The sequence below is a fragment of the Neovison vison genome, chromosome 1, assembly GCF_020171115.1.
Source record: "Neovison vison isolate M4711 chromosome 1, ASM_NN_V1, whole genome shotgun sequence".
NCBI classification, from domain to species: domain Eukaryota; kingdom Metazoa; phylum Chordata; class Mammalia; order Carnivora; family Mustelidae; genus Neogale; species Neogale vison.
In genome coordinates, this window is record NC_058091.1 from 238,840,625 (window position 1) to 238,863,362 (window position 22,738).

Genomic DNA, 22,738 nt, shown 5'->3' on the forward strand with positions numbered 1-22,738 from the left:
TATGGTATTTTTCCTTCATAAACAAAGAAAATTATTTTCCAAGGTTATAAACTTAAATATTGCACATTGTAACATTTTTTCTTTCTTTGTTCTTGGAAATAGCTAGAACAACATACAGTTTATTTATTCCTTGAGCATCTGGTAAAACTCACCTATATATTCATCTGAACTTCCTCCTTTCATTGGATGGATGATTTTAAACTACTGATTAAGTATGTAATATACTTATCCTTCTACTGAGGTTTCCTATTCATGAGTCAATTTTGATAAATTTATATATTCATGGAAAAAATTAGCATTCATTTCATGCAAGTATTCAAATTTATTGATGTTCATATGACTGCCTTATAAATTTTCATGATCTCTACTGTATCATATAGTCATAACTCCCTTTAAATTTCTACCATTTACCTGTGCATTTTCCCTTTTTAGCAAATAGTCTTATTTATTTTATCTATTTCAGTAGTTGTGTTTTGTTTTTATTAAATCAGTTTTTAAGTTTGGTCTTCCCTATTTTTTATTATTTTCTATTCTATTATATTTGTTTTTATTTTTATTATTACCTTACTTCGTGGTGCTTTTTATTGTTCTTTTATTAGCTCCATTTACTTTCATTTTGTATATTAAAAAAACTTTTCCTTCTAAGGACCACTTTAGCTGTATCCTCTCACCTAAGTTTTGATGTGTAGTTTTTGTGATAATTTCTTTGTAATTTTCACTATGATTGCCTCGTTAACCCATGAATTATATAAAAGTATTTTTCTTCACTTTCTAGGTGAATGGGATGTTTTTTAAAAAGGTTTTATTAATTTGTAATTTCAAATCAATAAAGATCAAAGAATTAAGTCCATGTGACTAAGGAGTTTGTTTTAAAGACTTTGTAGTCTAAAACATGGACAATTTGATTCAAGTTCCATGTACTGGAAAAGAATTCATAGTATATATAATAGAAATAGAATGTTAGTCATTTATAAGCAAATCTGATTTTTCTATTCTTAAAAATTGCTTTATCTCTTTGATCAGTTTCATATATAAGTCTGTGGAAAAAAATCCTATCACCACAAATAGAGACCTATCTTTCTTGTAACTTTGTAATTTTCTATTTTCTTTAGAAGGTAGATTGTTACTGATTAATAACTGTTATATCAGTTGAAGGAACATTTATCTCTAAAAATGCTTTTGGCTTAAAATTCCATTTCAGGTGGCACTTGGGCAGCTCAGTTATTAAGCGTCTGCCTTTGGCTTAGGTCATGATCCCAGTGTCCTGGGATCGACTCCCATATTAGGTTCGCTGCTAAGCAGGGAGCCTGCTTCTTCCTCTCCAGCTCCCCTGTGCTTGCATTCTCTCTCTCGCTATCTCTGTCATAAATAAATAAAATCTTTTGAAAAAATCCCATTTCATTGGATATTAATATTGCCTTACATAACTTTTTCCATCACTTCGTCAATATTCCCCTATTAGTTCACTTTAGATTTATCCCCAAAGACAGAATTTGCTAGATTTTCATTTTTAATCTAATTCAAAAGTCTTTCCCTTTAACAACTGTGTTCAACAGATTTATATTTGTTCTGATTACTGACATATTTTGCAAAAAAAAAAAAAAAAATCTTTAAAGTTATTCCGTACCTGATCCTTCTCTCCTGAACAACAGAGGGACTCTAGCATGGCTTTTCAACCTTTTAACACATCCTTCTGAATTTCATGCTACTGCTGTCTAGAACTTTAGTATTACTTTGGTTTTAAGCATAAAAATTTAGGTGCTGTATTAAAATTTATATTTATAATATGTTTTACTAATTTCTTTGCTTACCGTAGCTTCCTGCATCCCACGCCTTCCTCCAGGATATATCTGTCTCCTTATTGATGTATATATCTTTTAGTAGTTCTTTTGGCAAGGATCTGAGGTGGTAAGCTCTTTTATTCTTTGTAGATCTGAAAATAAGTTTATTTTTCCTTCTCTGGAAGAGTAGTTGAGTACAGAATTCTATTTTTTTTTCTGGTATTTGGTGGATATTACTTCCCACTGTCTTCTGTGATTATTACTGTTGATGAGAATGTGCTGTCAAAAATTTGATTGTTGTTCCTTTGAAGTAATGCACTTTTTCCCTTCTAGTAGCTTCTAAAATATTATCTTTCAAATTCTATAGTTTCATTTGTTTTATTTACTAATTTTTCAATCAAGTATTCATGTCTGGCTCCACTTTCAGAAAATTCTCTATCATTATCTCTTCAAACATTGCCTCTCCTGTGTATTTCTATCTTCTCATTCAGAAATTTCAAATGTGTGGTAGAGCTTCTCAATCTACCCTCTTTTTCTCAATTTCTCTCTCATAAAATCTTCCATTTCTTTATCTTTATGCTATATTGTGTTATTTCTCATTTAATCACCTGATTCACTAATTTTTTATTCAACTGAGTCCAATACATTGTTTATCCTACATATATTTTATTTCCACAACTTTCTCACAAAATTTACATTTTTTATTTCATACCCATCTGTTCTTAATTCATAATTATTGGCTTTTGTTTCATTGTTTCATGTTGTTTTGTGGCTACTGGTTATAGTTTAAAAGCATGTTTAAAGCCTTTTATTTCAATTGCCTGAGCTTGAAGTCTCCTGTTTTGCGCTTTTTGTTTGTTTGCTACATCTTGACTATCTCTCCATGTCGATTTGCTCTTGAGCTTCATAATTTTTTTGAAAAGCTCAATTTGCATGAGAGTTTTTTCTTTTATTTCTATTTACAAACTTATCCCTTCTCATCAGATGATCTGAAAGTTGCCTGAATCTGACCCTAAAAGTCCATGTCAGCAAGAGATCTTCATTGGCAACTTAAACTTCTGGTCTCATGGAGTTATTTTAGTTCTGCTCACTAAATCAAAAAATAGAGGGGCACCTGGGTGGCTCAGTGGGTTAAGCCTCTGCCTTCCACTCAGGTCATGATCCCAGGGTCTTGGGATCGAGACCCGCATCAGGCTCTCTGCTCAGTGGGGAGCCTGCTCCCTGCCCCCCCACCCCGGCCTGCCTCTCTGCCTACTTGTGAGCTCTGTCTGTCAAATGAATAAATAAAGTCTTAAAAAAAAAAAAAGTGTCTTCCAAGTTCTTAGTTACATGGTTGTCTTTGTATCTTCATTCTACCAAGAACAAGTAGATCATTTCTAACTGCAACAAGGAAGTTGATTGTAGCTTTTTTCCCCATCTTTGTTCACAGGTGGGGCAATATGGTACCCAGTTCCTTGCTTCAGTCAAGTAGACTAGATCTACTTGCCTGTTCCATTTGTGATGCACTCAGTCCCTATTGCCTACAGAAACTGAAATCCCAGCCCCCACGCTCCCCCTTTCTTTAAATTTTAATTCTTCTTGGGTGTATAGCTTCAACTGTGGATCCACACTCCAATTCTAGTCTAGTGTTCTTTAATCTTTTTTCTGACTGTAGCTACAGAGTCTTAGTTTGTTTTTCTCCCATACTTTATTTATTATATCTACATACTTGAAACAACAGAGAGCAGAGAGGTTTCAAAATATACTAACACTGACTTTATCTTCTTGACTGGATGTAATCTGTACTTATATTTAAATAAACTTGAGGTAGCTGAAAAGGACTCATTCAAAATACAATAACCTAGAAAGAGAGAACTTGTTTTTGTGGCCTTTAAAAGAAAAGGCATTAGGAATTTTGTGTACTTCACAAATAGTTTTAGATCAAGAAAAAAACAGATAAAAGTTTACTAGGTTTGAATAGTAAATCTAAAAAGTCTGTACGCTATTCCTTAATAAAAACTTAACATTTAAAAAGTAGGTCATATTTAAAGTTAATTAAGGTAAGTTAATTAATAATGGTTGAACTATATTGATAAATGGATAATTAGAACTTTGTAAGTCCCCTAAAATCTTATCCATGAAAAATACACTGCAAGGTTTTGGTTCTGAGGAACAAGCACTAGGAGGAAAAGGCTGCATTTTTTTCCCCATTTGGATTTAGATAACAAAATTAAACTTAAAATTAAGTTTATTTTTTAAAAAGTAAGTTGATTTCCCTTAAAATCATAGCCATGCACACCCAAGGTATACATCTAAGGATTGTAACTGTATTACAGAGGCAGTACTTCTTCGAGTTGGAGGAGGACATTGTCAAGGGAAAGACCAGAATCAGAGAAGAGGGAGAGGAGACTGTTTTATACTATATATGTACTATAGGATACTAATGTTCTCCCTGGGAGGGTATGTTCTTCCAAAACACCTTATTACCTTAGTGATCTGCTCTTACTGATCTTATTCATATCCCTTAGGACAAATGAGATGGAAAAAAGATTGAGGCACTACTCTAGGGCTTGTGTTTAGCTCAGTTTCTAAAAATCACAAGTAAAAGAGAAAAACCAAACTTAACTTGGTTTGGTTGGAGAAAGAATGATGGATTATAAAGCAAAGATGGAAAAGGAAGAGAACTCAACACTGATGCAGAGTAACTGACGGACTCTAGCAATGTCTCAAAGTGTGGAATATGGAGAACTTGCCATCAGCATCTCCTAGGATATCATTTAAAATGCAGAGTCCCCATTTCAGATCTACTAAGTCTGAACCTCTAATAAAAGTTGGGCCACAAAGCTCATTTAAAAAAAAGTACCCCAAGTTTTTGAGACTTATAGCTTAGAGAAGAGATTTATAATCATGTTTCCTTTAACCAGTCTGAGAAGAAAGAAATACTTTATCTGAAATAACACTCAGCTTTACATTCTCCATAGGAGCCTGAGATATTATACAACTGAGTAAAAATTCATATTTTCACATAATGTTTTGTGAAATATATTATTTACTTCGTTCAAAATAGAATGAATATAGCAGCTTCTTATTCAACAAGACAATAATGAAGATCCTTAACAAGCATTTTGATTAAGAGTGGCTTGATGCTGAAAAATTTATTTTAGAAGGCCTAAGCTGTAATATAATCACAATTTATTCCTGATTTTAAAATTAAGCACTGCTTCCTGAGTTTAAACAAACCTCTCTGAATTAAAATGGGTACCAAATTTGCTTGACTCTTAAAACCATGAGGCACAAATTCAAAACATTTTCTCAAAAGAAATGTTTGCTTATGAATAAGTATTTACCTTCTTTTTTTTTTTTTTTAAAGATTTTATTTATTTATTTGACAGAGAGAAATTACAAGTAGATGGAGAGGCAGGCAGAGAGAGAGAGAGGGAAGCAGGCTCCCCGCTGAGCAGAGAGCCCGATGCGGGACTCGATCCCAGGACCCCGAGATCATGACCGGAGCCGAAGGCAGTGGCTTAACCCACTGAGCCACCCAGGCGCCCCAAGTATTTACCTTCTTAAAAACCAATTTCAAAACGAAATTACAGGGGGCAATTTTACAAAAATAATTTTAAGTTTATAGAAATTAATGGCATGAATAATATATAGTAAATGCTTCACCTAATTATTTTTCTTTGAGGATTATATAAAAAACAATCCAATATAACTCCCTAAGCCCGAGTTTTCAGATTTTTGATAAACAAAGCTGAATGCAAAGGACTTTAAAACTGAGGATTTCTCTCTGTAGTATGTTGAATCTCCCTGTAAGGAAGAATGCAAAAGAACTATCTGAATAAGAAAATCTATCTTCACCTAAAAAATTTTTTAGGAATACCACATTAAAAAAAAAAAAAAAAAACCTAAGGAAGCAAACTACTAGTAACATAAATCTCTTCTTATTGGAACTTCATAATCTTTTTCAATTGAAGAAAATTTTCTTTGTCACCCAGCAAGGTCCTGGAACTTCTTGGCTGTAATTCAGATATCCAGAGTTTTGGTTACCTACAACATCTATTCCTTATGTAGTAGCTTACAAGCATCAAAGGCCTCCCTCACCTGATGCTTGGCCGGATCTATGCCCTCCAAAATAGTCTTCGTGTCCTCCTGCTTGTCCTGTGAAAGGAAAAAGAAGAACTCACGGATCTTGTTCCAAAAATGAAAATCACATTTGGCCATGAAGACCTTGTGACTGGTATTTCAGGTGCTGGGCTTTGTAAACTCAGGATCTTCAACTAAAGAGATTCTCATCTATAGAGATCATAATCTCAGAAGCATACTATGATTTTTTTTTAAGGGTCTGATAATGTGGTTCTCTATAATATAACTTCATTATAAACTTTCACACACAGAAAAATTCTGCTGAATTACTTGAACTCATGCCTTTGTCTTGAAATACAACTAGAGCCACAGAATCAAGAGCAGTGTCTTAATATCTAACCAAGGAAAATATTTAAATCAAAGGAACCGGGAATATCAGAAGTTGGGGGAAAAAGTAAGGGAAATACTATAAAGTATTTAAATAGTTATACTGTTTTCTCCCTGAGAAATGCCCTTGACACTCATGCTTTTCAACTAAATCAGGAACTTCCAAAGAACTTGAGGTATGGAATAGATCTATTTTTTCCTCAATCTAAAGTTGTGACAGAAAGTACCTGAAGGTGAGATAGGGATACAGTAGAAGAAACAGCAATAATCTTTTCAGTCACTAACCAGAGAACTAAGTCTCCAATAAAAGAAACATGGCCTAGATAAAGTTTCACTCTTTTTTTAACTCTTTAAAAAAGGATTTATTTATATATTAGAGAGAGAGAGAGAGAGAGCATGTGCAGCACGCACAAGGGGATGTGCAGAGGGAGAGGGAGAAAATCTCAAGCAGACTGCCCCAAGTAGGGACTCAGGTGCAGGGCCAAGGCTCATGTCATGACCCTTGAGACCACAACCTGAGCTGAAATCGTAAGTCTGGCACTTAACCACCTGAGCCACCCAGATGCTCCGAGAAAACTTCACTCTTAAGTCATGCCTACCTCTTCTTTGGGTGATGTGCTTACCGTAGGGGGATGTATGCTCCTATGATGGAGACTTGGTGAGTAAGTATGCTGAGACAACTATATAATCTGAAGAAGCTATCAGGATTCCTCTCCCTGCCCCATCCCCACATGATGTTCAATAAGTAGCCAGCCTCATTCAAATATAAATAATAAGCACAGAGTATCCAATAGAGAACGTACTAAGAAATTCCTATCAAAATAGAAACAATAAATTTTTAGTCAAATATCCCCTATACTTCCAAATAAAGAGAACCTGAATTCTTTAAATAACTGAATAAAGTGATATAACAACAAGAAAAGTTCTAAAAATAAGTTGGAAGAAGAGAAGAAACTAAATCATGAAAATCACATAGAAGCAGAAATGTACAGAAAAAAATAATGACCTGGAGGATGGGCTTAAGAAAAACAATGCAGAGGAAAAAAGAAAGAAATGCAAAGAATTAGACATAAAGATAAAAGAAACAAGAAAAATCCAATATACCAATAATAAATATCCCAGAAGAAAGCAGAAAAGAAAAAGAAACATTCAAGGATATAATACAAGAAAACTGAAGGTGGGGGAGAAGAAAAGACCTAACAAGATGACCTAAAATCTTCTCACTAATTTCCAGGAAAAGTTACATAAAATAATAAACACCAAGAACTCTCAGAGGTTTAAAAGTATAATGAAAGACTCTTATGATAATCCAGGCAAAAAAGGGAAGTAACTTACACATAATAGGGAATATTCCAGCAAGCTTTGGAAATATTCAGTACCAGAAGACAGTACAATAGAGGGTTTTTAATTTGAGGAGAAAAAAGAAGCAATTCAGTAATTCTATATATGGTTACATTCATTCATAAATATAACATATAGCAGTCTCAAAAATGCAAGCATCTGTGAATTCATTTTTTTGGAGGAGGAAAGTAAATTCAAATCAAAATGCCAATATCAGCCAGTCAAAAGGGAGTCAGGTTTGGGACCTCAGGAATTATAAGGCTACCTACTACAAGAGTAGTAAGATAAACAGTGAATCCCCTAAATACACAGCTAAAGTTAAACAACGTGAGAAATAGTGTAAAAAAAAAAAGACTGTAAATATAAATGTTATAAAAAAATGACAATGCAAAAAAAAAAAAAAAAGCTCATGCAAATCCTATGGGGGAAGAAGATACATTATTCTCCTCTTTCAGAATGAAATCAATATTGTCTGAATACTTGATTTTCTTGAAAAAAATCAATGTTAAGGAAATTTTAAAATATTTCAAAATTTGCATTTGTAGATGATGTCTGAATACTCTCGGAAAATAATTTTACACCTGTGTTTTATGTAGTTCACAAAAGCTTTGGGAGCAATTAAGAAGCAGCTCACAGAGCTACTTGGAACACAGAAAGATTTTTTAGATAAAACAAACATGGAGACTCTGATTAAAGATTAGAAAATTAAACCAAGAAAAGAAAGAAAAAGAAGGAACTCACTCAATATAATTCAGTTAAGAATGTGGGGAATCAGGTCTCAACTGTTAATAGAGATGCAGACTGGTCAGCATTTTTGAACAATTTGGCAGCAGCTATCAAAATTTTAGAAGTGGATCCTCTGATAACTAGTAATTTCATTTCTAGGAATTTATCCCTATAGATAAATTCACAAAAGTCGCAGAAATATGTAAATATGTTTAACAATATATAGTGTAGCATATCTATAATAATATTTAAAAACTGTAATAACCCAGAAATTTATGAATAAATAAATGGTCAATAAATTACACAGAACCCTGGTACCTGTGAAAAAGAATGAGAAATCTATAGGAACACAGAAAAAAATTATAAGAAAAAAGTTACAGAAGAGTATATGTAGTAACAAATCCATTCATATAAAAAAAGACATTGCTCACATACATGGACTATATATATGCTTGGGGATAGAAATGTCTAGAAGGACAAATAACATATTGCTGAAATTTTTTAAAAATTACGAAAGGGGACCTGGTCCACATTTCTATTTCATAAGATTTAATATAGATAACAAATTAATCTTTCAAAACTTTTCCTTTTGAGGGAAGTCCACGTCAAATCTTATTTCAAAGGAAATAAATTCCACAAATAAGAACCAGAGACTGTTAACACATCCATGTCCAAGTCATGTAATTTCAACTTTCTAAAAAGTGCCCAAAGAAGTTCATTTGGCTGGTAGAATTCAATCCAAGGAAAGCAAAAAGAGTCAGAGAACCTACTTTATGGTTAGGGATGATCTAACCATATCACCTAACCAAAATCGGTGACAGACCATTATGACATATTCAAAGTGCCCAATTTCCTCATCAGTGTTAAAGTGCTTCAACTGTAATAAAATACTAAAAATGTTTTTTAAAAAAAGCCCTTAAAAGCTATGGTCAAGGGACGCCTGAGTGGCTCAGTTGGTTAAGCAGCTGCCTTCGGCTCAGGTCATGATCTCAGCGTCCTGGGATCGAGTCCCACATCGGGCTCCTTGCTCGGCAGGGAGCCTGCTTCTCCCTCTGCCTCTGCCTGCCTCTCTGTCTGCCTGTGCTCGCTCTCTCTCCCTCTCTCTCTGACAAATAAATAAATAAAAAATCTTTAAAAAAAAAAAAAAAAGCTATGGTCAATACTATGGAGAAAGTATAATGAAAACCAAAATTCTATCTCAATAAGGAATTATACAAGCACCAAACATTGATGGCTGTTTCTTTCAACATATGTAACTTTTCATCATACACACATAAAATATCTCTGGAAGGACACAGGAAATGAACATTATGGCCAATGGAGAGGGAAAGTAGATGCCCATAGGGCACTTTACATTTCAATTTTGAACCATGTAAAGATATACCTATTTAAAACTAAGAAAAAAATTTTCAGAGTGCCTAGGTGGCTCAGTGGGTTAAGCCTCTATCTTCAGCTCAGGTCATGATCTCAGGGTCCTGGGATCGAGCCCTCTCTGCTGAGCAGAGAGCTTGCCTTCCCCCATCTCTGCCTGTCTCTCTGCCTACTTGTGATCTCTCTCTCTGTCAAATAAAGAAAATCTTAAAAAACAACAACAAAAAAAAACCTAAGAAAAAATTCAATTACAAACTTTAAAAAAAATAACAATTTAGCCAAAATAACAAGGAAATTAAGTATTGGTACAGAACCAACTTCTACTCAATATGGCAAATACCCCATAACTGGCATCGCTCTGTACCTACCACACTTCCTTAGGTTGGTTTTATTTATTTCCTCTGACCCATTTCATCTAAAGCAGATTCACTGTGAGCAAAAGAAAAAAACATGCTCTATCTCATGCCTTTGGTATCCTGTCCCTTTTCCACCATTTCCTTAAGGTGGTAAACATCTTTTTTTTTTTTTTAAGATTTTATTTATTTATCAGAGAGAGCGAGAGAGGGAGAGCGAGCGAGCACAGGCAGACAGAATGGCAGGCAGAGGCAGAGGGAGAAGCAGGCTCCCTGCTGAGCAAGGAGCCTGATGTGGGACTCGATCCCAGGACGCTGGGATCATGACCTGAGCCGAAGGCAGCTGCTTAACCAACTGAGCCACCCAGGCGTCCCAAACATCTTTTTTTTTTTAAGATCTTATTTATTTACTTGACAGAGAGACAGTGAGAGAGAGAACATAAGCAGGGGCAGTGGGAAAGGGAGAAGCAGACTCCCCACTGAGCAGGGAGCCCGATGTGGGGATCTATCCCAGGACCCTGAGATCATGATCTGAGCCAAAGGCAGATGGTTAACGCCTGAGCTGCCCAGGCGCCCCAAGGTGATAAATATCTTAAAGTAAAATGGCATTCTAAATTCCTTGTCTCTCATTGAACATTGCCTGTGTATACTTGAAAGCCGAAGCTGTAAAAACAATCTTACACAAAGGACATTTTGAAAAGTTTTAAGGTATGTAAGATGAGAAGATGAATACAAGTTTATATTGCTACTTGAAATAAACTTTGGCTGCAAGAAAAAAAAGAATATTTTTTTTATTTTTAATTTTTTTATTTTTATAAACAAAAAGAATGTATTTATAATTGACTAATTCCAAAGATAACTGAGAGACTTCTATTCTTGAGAAAATAGTTCATTTAAAACAAAAATCCATGTCAAAGAAACTCTTCCTACTTCTTTAACAGTATTTAAGTAGAATAAAATATTAATAGATGACTAATAGGTAATGACTTAGCATTATAATGCCAGATTATTCTTTATTGGGGTAGCCTTACTAAGTCAATTGTGTATTTTAGAGATTAATAACTTTTTTTTTAAAGTAGACTCCACACCTAGCATGGGGCCCAAACTCATGATCCTGAGATCAAGACCTGAGCTGAGATCAAGAGTCAAATGCTTGAAAAAAAAAAAAAGAGTCAAATGCTTAACCAACTGAGCCACCCAGACATCCCAGGGATAAATAACTTCTATCTATTAAGACAATCTATAAGATATTTTATGACAAGTTAAACTGCTAACTAGTAATTATAGTTAATACCCAAAATAATTTTTGGTAATTAAAATGCATCTAATACATACAAATATTTTAAGAGGGAAAATAATTTATATAATACTTAACACCATTATTAGTAATGATGGTTTATAATCTTAAAAAGTCATCTTCTTTAAGATCTCATAGCACTTTACACATTCTTAGACTAACAAAACATTCAAGATCATCTAATCTATCTAATACCTCCAAATAGGGAATTCACTTATTCTTCAGAAATCACAAAATTAGACTTAAGCCAGGTAGTTAAAGATCATCTGGTTTAAATCCCTCACAAGAAAAGGAAAAGGACCTGCTTCCCCTTCTCTCTCTGCTTGCCTCTCTGCCTATTTGTGATCTCTCTCTGTGTCAAATAAATAAATAAAATCTAAAAAAAAAAAAAAAAGAATACATAAGAAAAGGAAAAGGAAGAAGAGGAGGAGGTGAGGAAAAAGAGAAGAGAAACAAAGAAGCCTGGAGAATTTAAGTGATTTGCCCAAGGATACCCAGCAGAGCCAAAGTAAGTAAGTTCTACTTTCAAATGGCAATGCTGGCCTATAAAATGGTAAGGTGGGTCACTAAATCTTTCCATATGAACATAACTAGAATGTACTTACATTCTCTTAATATCTATGTTAATTGTTTATCATAGGAAGTACTCCTTGAGTGGGGAACTTACTGATCAGTTATACTACAATATACCTCTTTTAGAAATGAAAGGCCAAGAAGCTGAAGACTTATTTAACTGATTTATATTATCACTCTTTCCCCCATTTCAAATTCAGTTTTGCTGGCAAATACAGGTGAAGGAAAGTCTACAGATGACCATTATTTCTCCTATCCTAACAAATGTATCAAAGTTTTAATACCAAAATTAACATGTCATGATGAAAAGATTAAGACTCCATAATCTTCACAAATGGAAAACATAAACACCAAGTCAAAACACCTCTGACGTGTTAGTTAACACAAAGTCAAAATTTAAAGCAAGCAAGAGAAAAATGCTGTTTTACAATCAAATCAAACTGCTGTATATAGTTAATGCAAATTCTCCACCTTGAACTTGAAAATTAATAGTAATAAGAAGACTGTGGTAAAAGAAATCAAGCCATAAGTGCTTTAGCTAAAGCTAGCTGGCTACAGAGATGAGAACAAGTATGAAATACTAGAACTTTGCCTTCTGGTCTAAAGACCAGTAACTGGTGAAAATAGCCTAGAATAATAAAGAACACCAGAGCAGGTTCTAAAAGACTACAGGAGTTGGTAGATTTCAGTTATGAAATGGTGTTATTGGTAATTTCTGACCAAAGAGTTCAGTAACAAATGTGTGAGGACACAAATAACAAGAAAATTCCTTTTCAGAGAAACAAGATTAACAGTTTCCAAAGGCAATTTTTAAATATATTTCTTTTAGATTTTAAGTAATGCTAATGCATTTTAATACAAATTTTCTTAAAATGGGTTTACTCATATACCTATAATCATTTTCAAAAACTAAAAATAAACCTGGGCTCAATAAACAAAGATGTTATGTAGACAAAGAAAACACATAAGGGAATAATCTTGATTTCAATATGCAATTCCCATTACTGTTGTAATAAGAGATGCAAACATCAGGAAGATATGAATTAGGTGATCTGCTCAAGGTTTTCTATTCATAGAGCAGTTAAAATGATTCTGCATGCTAAACGGAGAATACTCAAATAATTCTGGAATTAATGGACAATTTTTCATTTAATTTTTTTACTTTCAAAAGGAACACTTTAAGTGGTCTATTTAAGGATACTAATCAAGCCCAAACGTTTTAAATAGATTATTCAAATTTATTCAATTATTAAAAAGTTAGACAAGCTATATATACCAATCTACAACCTCTAAATATGATATTCAGTGTCCTTTTTACTAGAAATATCTATATATCATTTTATTTTAAAGTATTTTTAAAACTAGAAAAAGTGACATTTTAAAAAACTAAGTTTCAAATTAGAACATGCACATATTTTGAGGATCTACCTGAAAATGCTCAAGTATGCCATCAGTTCTAGCTGAGAATTTTTTAAAAGCAATCAATAAGAAAATTCTAGATTTCCCTTAAAACTAAGTCCTGAATTATACTTACTATACATTTAGAATGAAAAGCCATAAGTTTTCAGTTTCATTTCAAGCAACAATACAAGAAAACCAAATTGTTGCATTAGAAGTTTTTTATTTTTATTTTTTAAAGATTTTATTTATTTACTTGACAGACAGAGATCACAAGTAGGCAGAGAGGCAGGGAGAGAGAGAGAGGGGGACAGAGAGCCTGATGTGGGGCTCGATCCCAGAACCCTGGGATCATGACCCGAGCCGAAGGCTGAGGCTTTAACCCACTGTAGGCGTTCCTAGAAGTTTTTTAAACCATAATTAATATCCTAACTGATTCTGGTACAAAATATTCTAAAGAATGAGAAACAATAGCTTTTAAGTTCCTTTTCACAAATTATTATACCAAAACCTTGAACTGTGGCCAGAGTTAGATTCTAAAATTTAATACAGTATAGGGGTTGGTTCAAACTGTGTTCCAAGGTTGACTTGGAAATCCTTATTTAAAACTGAAGGTTAGAATAGTTTCCTCCAAAATGAAGGCTCTCGACTAGCCCATACACACAGAAAATTCATTTTACTTAAGCAACAAATATAGATATCAGAACACACCAGTGGGATGACAGAGATAGAATGGGAGTAGAGAGTCTTCTATCTACAAAGGAAAGGAGGAAATTAGTATAGCCCAAAATAGATACTAGGAGATAGCAGCAAAGAATGGCGAACAAGAAAGATGCTATTGCCTGTAAGGTCCAGCTAGTTAAAATGATCAGTCACTTTTTCTCAGGATTTGGACTGATCCACCTGTTTAACTCACTTCTTATTTTTTATTATGTCTTGTTTCCCCCACTGGCTTACATAGTAAAGCCTGAAATCACAAAGTTTATTTGTAGGTTCTAAATACCAAACTTACTATACTTTCCCATACTTGCCATATTTTTTATAAAGATCGAGTACTGCTTTTTTATTAATCAGGAAAAGAACTAATATTAAAATTGAAAAGCCTCTCCACAGATAGCAAAAGCATGGAACAAGCAATATATTTTTAAAGTTAAAATCAATATATGAGGTTATTCAAAAGAAAAGAAGCTATGCTCATGAAGTTATTAAATCTAACAGTATTTATACTGTGAAAAATGAAAGCAAGTCAAAAGTTCAATGATAAGTGAATCATGGTCTGTTAATGGAAGAGCTATAAATACAGAGACTGTGTGGCAATATGTAGAACATACAGTGGAAAAAATAGAAAATAACTTTATTACACTATAGTTATAATTACAAATAAATATGAATGTGAAGGCAAGATTGTAAAATAGAATAAATGATTGTATTAGGATAATAATATTACCCTACTTAATTAAGATATATATTTATCGGAGCCACTTTTTTAGTCATACATTTGGAATGTAAAATAGTATGATAAATTTAAATCTTTGTATCTGTTCATTTAACATGATTCTTCTGAGGAACTCTAATCATAGTCTTTATGTAATTCCAGAAGACTACAAAATAAAACATTTAAATTAAAAATATTTCATAATAGATTTTTAACTCAAAATCAATAAGGTTTTGCTATAAATTAGTTCTCTTAGATGAAATCAATAAGGTTTTGCTATATATTGGATTCTATTTAACAGACAGTTCCTCTTTCTACTACATTTTTTCAGAATAATTTTCAGAATAATTTTAAACAAACATTAAGAAAATGACTTTGCCAAAGAAAAATGGAGATAATCAGATAGAATTCAGAGGACTATTTAACTTTGTATATAGCATTTATGCTATATCTTATTTCTTTATTTCTATATGATGAAATACTTCAATTCTTAATTTTTATGGATGACCCAAAGCAAGTCTAAAAAAGGAAAGAAGGCAGAAGGTTAAGATCCACTTAATGTGTCATTCTGCGTAATTTTCAAGCAAAAAAAGTATACCTCTCAGAAATTCTAACTGATGAGGTAGATCCTGATTGATGAGAATGAATCCTTTTATTATCATTATAATATTTAGAATCAGTAGAAATAATGATAAATAGCAAAACATACTGTACATTTATGTTAACCACAATCATTATTTTCCAACAATGTTCTCTGGTATCTGTGGGAGTATCTGTTACTTGAAATGGTTTAAAAGGCAATATTAAAAACTTTTTTTTCTAAATAACTTTAAACTATCAGTCCTCTACAATATTTATAGCTGTGCACGTCTTACAGATTTTTAAGAAATATAAAAGAAAATTCGAAGACAGACTCTAGAAAGCAATTTAAAGTACCCTCCAAAATAAAAATTAGTCAAAGCACACATTTCATCAAGAAGTATGAATCTTTAAAGTGAAAAACTATTACAATTCCCCACAGTTGTAAAGATTATTACATATATGAAGCTGCCATCTAATTTGAAATTTTGAAAAGCCAAAATAGAAAACATTAAAAGAAAACCAACAGAATGCTGTAATAATGTCAGGAAGAGGACAGTTTTGTTTTCAAAAGTTAAACTAATTAAAGAAACAAAAGAAATCAAAGTGATTTGATAGGTTATTCTATTCTGTAAACATATCTTTGAAATTATATGTCTAAAAAGAGCAGTTTAAAAGGTTCAGGAATGTCAAACGGGACTGGCATTGAGTGGAAGAAACCAACAAATAGTTTTACCTAGGAAAGAAATATAATATAAATATAAAATAAAATATATTTGTATATAAATGCTATATACAAAGTTAAAATTTTTTTGGCTTAAAAACTAAGTACTTTCATATATATTTAATGAATGCAACAATTACAATAACTTTTTCAAAAGTTATTTTATGCTAAGTATGCAAATCACTGATCTCCTTTCCGAGTGTTTTCTAAATGTTAAAAATAAATGAAAGAATATCAACATTATCAAATAAATAAATAAATATGTCTTACTAAATCGGCCCCTGCTTGAAGCAAAACATCTGCAACATCCGTATGTCCATTTTCGCAAGCATAGGTTAAGGCTGTGTCTCCTGTTGCTGTCGTAGCATGAACATTAGCACCTGGCAAGCAAAAAAACCAAACATATACTTGTGAACTGTAAAATTGTATTAAACAGTCCAATTTTACAATCTGATGAAATTGATGAATTCAGCGAAATCTTTTTTTTTTTAAGATTTTATTTATTTATTTGACAGGCAGAGATCACAAGTAGGCAGAGAGGCAGGCAGAGAGAGAGGAGGAAGCAGGCTCCCTGGTGAGCAGGGAGCCCGATGTGGGGCTCGATCCCAGAACCTAGGGATCATGACCCAAGCCGAAGGCAGAGGCTTTAACCCACTGAGCCATCCAGGCACCCCGAAATTGATGAATTCAAATATTAAAATACTACAGTATTTTAAGTATCCTATTTTTCTTTTATGCATTTAGGCACACAGAAAGGAATTGTACTAGATGTGTCTGAGTGGCTCAGTTGGTGAAACATCTGCCTTCAGCTCAGGTCATAACCCCAGGATCAAATCCCACATCAGGCTCCCTGCTCAGTACAGAGTCTGCTTCTCCCTCTGACCTTCCCCCATCTCATGTTCTCTCTCTCACTCTACCAAATAAATAGAATCTTTAAAAAAAAAAAAAAGAGGAACGATATCATATTATTTTATAGAGCCCAAGCCGGGCGGGGGGGGAGGTGCGGTGCGGGGGCTGCAAAACAAAAAATATCAAAAGAGTTCTCCGAAATCATATTGGTGGTACTGCTGATTTGTATTCTTTTTTTTTTTTAATTTAATTTTTTTTCAGTGTGCTGATTTGTATTCTGACATAGTTCTATGGATATCTTAAAATCAAATGAGTAAACGAGTAATCTTTGGTGAAAAGTGAAATTTTCGGAACAACCAAGAGAAAACACAGAAGACTGTTGAAGTTAAGTGAAAACTCTATGGCTCTGAATTAGAGGTACTGACATGAACTCGTGTTTTTTATCCATAAGAAAAATAAATAATTCCTAACTCTGACAAACCAATAAGTGCTAGAGACAATGACACACCAAGCAGAAATAGTCTCTAGCTTACACTATGGTCTCTACATACTATTTTCTAACAAATGCAGTAAGGGCTTAGAAAAATAATTGGTTTGGGGCAGAATGTGTGTAAGATGTGCCTGAAACACCATGCCATATCAGAAACCAACAGAATTATGAAAGACTATAGTGAGGTCACATCAAAAGGACTTCGGAGCTAACCTTATTACCAAAGATAATTAAATTTTCCCATCTTTCAATAGTTTTTGCTTCTAAAAGAATGAGAACTATGATGAAGTAAAAGCCATCACATATGCTTAAACTTGAAAGTTCAAATAATGTTCAAGTAAAAAACAAAACTTCATTAGTCACCAGTGAAGGATATTAGGGGATTACCTTATTGTTTTGTTAATTGGTAAATAAAAGGAAAAAAAAATCAAACTGCCATTTTCATAGGATTTATATCTAAGAATAACCAAATAGCTGACGAAGGGTAGTTTCTCTTTATAGACACATTTCAGCTAATAAAGAAGGAAGGAATAACAGAATTGAGACTACTCCTAATGAATTAATGGATCTAACTGATAATTTATGAATTAATGATCATTTGTGGCTAATAATATCACAAAAAGAAAGATAATCAGACGTTTATTACCTCCAGAAGGAAGTATACAAATACTACCTATGAAGCAGTCTAGTAAAAAAAAAAAAAAAAAAAAAAATCTAGATTTAACTACAACTTTATAGGAAATCCAAGAGACAGAAAAACAAGTAAAATAAAATCATGGAGATGCAACTGGCAAAATCCATACCAGTGGGAAGCCTAAAGAATAAACATTCCATTTCTTCAATCAAAGCTTGCAAGGAAATAGAAAGATGGAAGGGGAGCGCAAAGATAAAAGAGACTTAAGAGACATTAACCAACAGCTGTTATATAAATCTTATTGAATCTTGATTCAAAAAATTCATTAAACACACACATACATATTTGTAAGAAAAATATGAAAACTGCTTAGACATTTAATAATACTAAAAAATTACTATTTTAAAAATTGTAGGTAGGAAAATGATATTGTGGTTATTTTTTAAAGATTATCTTTCTGAGGGGTGCCTGGGTGGCTCAGTGGGTTAAAGCCTCTGCCTTTGGCTCAGGTCATGATCCCAGGGTCTTGGGACACAGCCCCGCATGGGACTCTCTCCTCAGCAGGGAGCCTGCTTCCTCCCTTCTCTCTGCCTGCCTCTCTGCCTACTTGTGATCTCTGTCAAATAAACAAATAAAATATTTTTTAAAAAAAGATTATCTTTCAGAGATACCAATTAAAACATTTATTGATTATTTAGAGAAATAAATTTATATTTTTAATAATTTATTTTTAAATTAAAAATTTGAGTTTTAAATTTTAAAATGTTTCTATAAATATATATGGTGGCAGATGTTAACTAGACTTAAGTGTGGTGATCATTTCACAATATATACAAATACCAAATCATTAGGTTATACACCTGAAACTCATGTTATCTATATCAATTACATCTCAGTAAAAAACAACTGTATAAAAATAAATGGGGGAAAGCACCTGGGCGGCTCAGTTGCTTAAGTGTCTGCCTTCGGCTCAGGTTGTGTGATCCAGGGGTCCTGAGACTGAGTCCCACATCAGACTCCCTGCTCAGAGGGGAGTGTGCTTCTCCCTCTATCCCTTCCCCCTGTTCATGATCTCTCTCTCTCTCGGATAATAAATAAATCTTAAAAAAAAAGAAAAGAAATGGGGGATATGGAGGAATATAGATGAAATGGGATAGGTCAAGGCGCCTGGGTGGCTCAATCTTTAAGCGTCTGCCTTGGGCTCAAGTCATGATCCCATGGTCCTGGGATTGAGCCCTGTGGTGGACTCCCTGCTCCGTGGGATGCCTGCTTCTCCCTCTCCCACTCCCCCTGCATGTTTTCCCTCTCTTACCATCTCATTCTGTCTAATAAATAAATAAAATCTTAAAAAAAAAAAAGAAAAAGAAGGAGAAAAGAAATGAGATGGGCCATAAATTAAAAATTGGTAAAGATGGGGCACCTGGGTGGCTCAATGGGTTAAGCCTCTGCCTTCAGCTTGGGTCATGATCTCAGGGTCCTGAGATCGAGCCCCCCATCAGGCTCTCTGCTCAGCGGGGAGCCTGCCTCCCCCTCTTTCTCTGCCTGCCTCTCTGCCTACTTGTGATCTCTCTCTATCTAAAAGGAAAAAAAAAAAAAAGAAAAAAAATTGGTAAAGAAAGCTGGGTGATGGCTTCTTAGGGTTCATTATACTATTCTCTATGTTTGAAAATATGCCATAACAAAAAGGTTCTTGAAAATGATAGAGGCAATATATTAAAAAATTTTATTGTTTTGCTTTTTGTGTGTGTTTTGTTTTTACTGCTACACTCTAAGAAGAACTTCATGTAAATTAAGCACACTCTAAACTGGAAAAAAAATTTTTATAGATAGTGATCATATAAAAAAGTGATTCTCAATCCCCTGAGATAGTTCTGGAAACTTTGTATGTCAAATTAGCATAAGCAGCTAAACAAGATTCCACTGTGGTACAATAGGAAAAACGATGTCCAGAGCTCTAAGTATGAACATTAGCTCTGTCACTTATTAGCCTGGTTGCCTTAGGGTAACATGATTGTGTATTGTTTCCATATCTATAAGAATGTGTTTAATATTTCTAACTATATAGGGACCAGTGGTAATTAATAGAAATAACATAAAAGCTGAGCAGAATGTCTTGGTATTCAATAATCTCTTACTAAACATTAATGCCTTCTCTTAAAAGCCTCTTACAACAGCAAGACTTAACGCAGAGGGATGTGGAAAAACTATAGAAGGTAATCACTGGTAGAGCACTCCTGAAGGGCACAAAGATAGCTGCTAAAAATGATGGAGGTACAATGACTGAATAATGCACACATTAACTACAGTGACTGCTAATATCTGAGTCAGGGGAGAGGTCAGCTTGTATGACTGGTCTATGCTTTTGTTCAAAAACTACATAATCATCTGCACCACTAACAATCCTAAGAAATTATTCCAATAACAATTCAAAGGAAAAATTGAATCTGGGCTATAATGAAATTAATGTTAACAATAAAAGCTTAAAAATATTGAACAAAGCCTTGCTAAGTATTATATTTTCCTTAACATATTAATTTCTTCATATGTCAAGTTTTAAACAATATGTCAGACATAGATAAAAAGAAAGATTTCATATTATTTTCAATATACTTATAAAGGTATATGTCTATCTGGATATTTTTTTCTAGTTTTCTAGTATATTCTTTTTTTTTTTTTTTAAGATTTTTATTTATTTATTTGTCAGAGAGAGAGAAAGAGCAGGAACACAAGCAGGGGAGCAGCAGGTGGAGGGAGCAGCAGGCAGAGGGAGAAGCAGGCTCCCTGCTGAGCAAGGAGCCAGATGCGGGACTTGATCCTAGGCCCCTGGGATCATGACCTGAACCAAAGGCAGATGCTTAACTGACTGAGCCACCCAAGCATCCTCTGGTAATTCTTATTTTGTGCCATAAAACTACAAATATTTTATGCAAAACTACTAATTTCTTCCTATTGCTTATCAATGCATAAAGCACAAATCATTTTAAAACTAAGTACTTCTGCCAAAAATTAAATTCCCACTTGTTCTTTTTTCTTTTTTTACTCTTAAGAAGACTTAAAAATGTCAAGAAATGAACAGGCTTGAAAGTATCAAACTATGACCTCTATAATGTCATCATCCCCACCTCCACTTACTAACAGAGACTAAGAGGAACTAATTTCTCCCTTCCAGAAGCCACAAACTATTGAATGGAGAGAGAAGGTCAATGTGCAGGCTATGGTCATGAAGCAAACCTTAACAATAAGAAAATGTTTTAAGACATTTTTAGAGATGTAGGAGCCTAAGTAGAACAATCGAATTGTAGAGCTGGCTTTCAACTTTTGTAGATATGAAAAAGTTAAGGTTAATTGATAAAGTTATGAAAGCAATATAAAATCCTTTTTCTAAAGGGCATTTTTAAATTCACATACCAGCAGCCAATAAATATTTAACCAACTCAAGGTGTCCCTCCTGTGAAGCCTCCATGAGAGGTGTGGAGCAGCCGAGTTCTAGATCAGCCCCTGCTTTAATCAAGAAGTCTGCAACTTCAGAAAATCCTCCACAGCAAGCCAAGGTCAGAGCAGTTTCTTGGGTTTCTTCCGTCTGGGCATTTATATTTGCTCCTAAGAGGAAAGCATAAAAATTGATACACTAGCTGCAATACTTACGATAAAGATATTGTTCTAAATTATGTTAATCATCTCTCCCGGCTTCTGGGACTCCTTCTAGGGTGCTGATAATGTATTTTATCATCAATGCAAAAAAGTATTTTAGTTGTAGTACACTTTGCTGATACTCAACACAAAACACCCAAAGGAAATTTATTTTTTAATTAAAGAAGTAAAACTACTTTACCTTGCGCTAAGAGTAGGGCCACCATCTCCTCATGTCCTTCCCGAGCAGCTTCCATCAAGGGAGTATATCCCTCATCATTAACTTCTTCTAGATTTGCCCCCCTTTCAATAAGCAGAGCTGCCAATTCAACATGTCCTCCACAGGCAGCTAGCGTTAACGGAGACTCGAATGAATCTGCGGGCATGTTCACTTGAGCACCACTATCCAAAAGCAAACGTGCTACCTCTACATGTCCATCCTGCAGATTTTTAGAAGGAAAGCAAGAAGGAAGGAATTTTGTTGTTTTGAGATTTTTAAATTAGGAGAAAAGAAGAGATTGAGGAAAGATGAAAAGGAAGAAAGAAACAGAGATGCACCTTAGATACACACGTATTATCATGCCCATCTGAGAAACCTGAGGTGTCTTATCAAAACTTCATTAAGATTACTTTACCTTACCTTTGAGCAAACCCAGAATTTTCCACAAGAATCAGACTTGCAACATATATTAACAATTCCAAATAATTTCAAATTTTCGCATTCTTTGAAGTTCAAAAAACTGTTAAATCCATATACAAGAGTACCTCAAAATAATTACTATTTATACTACTGCCAAGTCAAATATAACTATACCCTCCAACCTAGGTGTCACAGGATACTGTATTAGAGCTATTTAAGAAACAAAGACTTGACAAAAAGTAACAACAAATTCTTTTTTTTTTTTTTAAGATTTTATTTATTTATTTCACAGACAGAAATAGGCAGAGAGGCAGGCAGAGAGAGAGGAGGAAGCAGGCTCCCTGCTGAGCAGAGAGCCCGATGCGGGACTCGATCCCAGGACCCTGAGATCATGACCTGAGCCGAAGGCAGCGGCTTAACCCACTGAGCCACCCAGGCGCCCCAGTAACAACAAATTCTAAGAAG

The 22,738-nt window shown here is 33.9% G+C and overlaps 1 protein-coding gene across 11 annotated transcripts in view; it reads right to left on the bottom strand.

Moving 5' to 3' along the window:
- The window catches only part of LOC122890583 (ankyrin repeat and KH domain-containing protein 1), a 131,719-nt gene that overhangs the window by 58,851 nt on the left and 50,130 nt on the right, over positions 1-22,738 (bottom strand). For 5 of the 11 annotated variants that reach the window (XM_044226256.1, XM_044226257.1, XM_044226251.1 and 2 more), the window contains exons 8-11: positions 21,836-22,073; positions 21,412-21,603; positions 16,301-16,410; positions 5,865-5,921 (exon numbers count right to left, since the gene is read on the bottom strand). In XM_044226256.1, coding sequence (XP_044082191.1) covers positions 5,865-5,921; positions 16,301-16,410; positions 21,412-21,603; positions 21,836-22,073 — 597 coding nt within the window. Of the gene's footprint in view, positions 1-5,847; positions 5,922-16,300; positions 16,411-21,411; positions 21,604-21,835; positions 22,074-22,738 lie in introns of those variants that run through there. The other 6 variants (XM_044226258.1, XM_044226253.1, XM_044226252.1 and 3 more) reach the window with 2 other exon arrangements.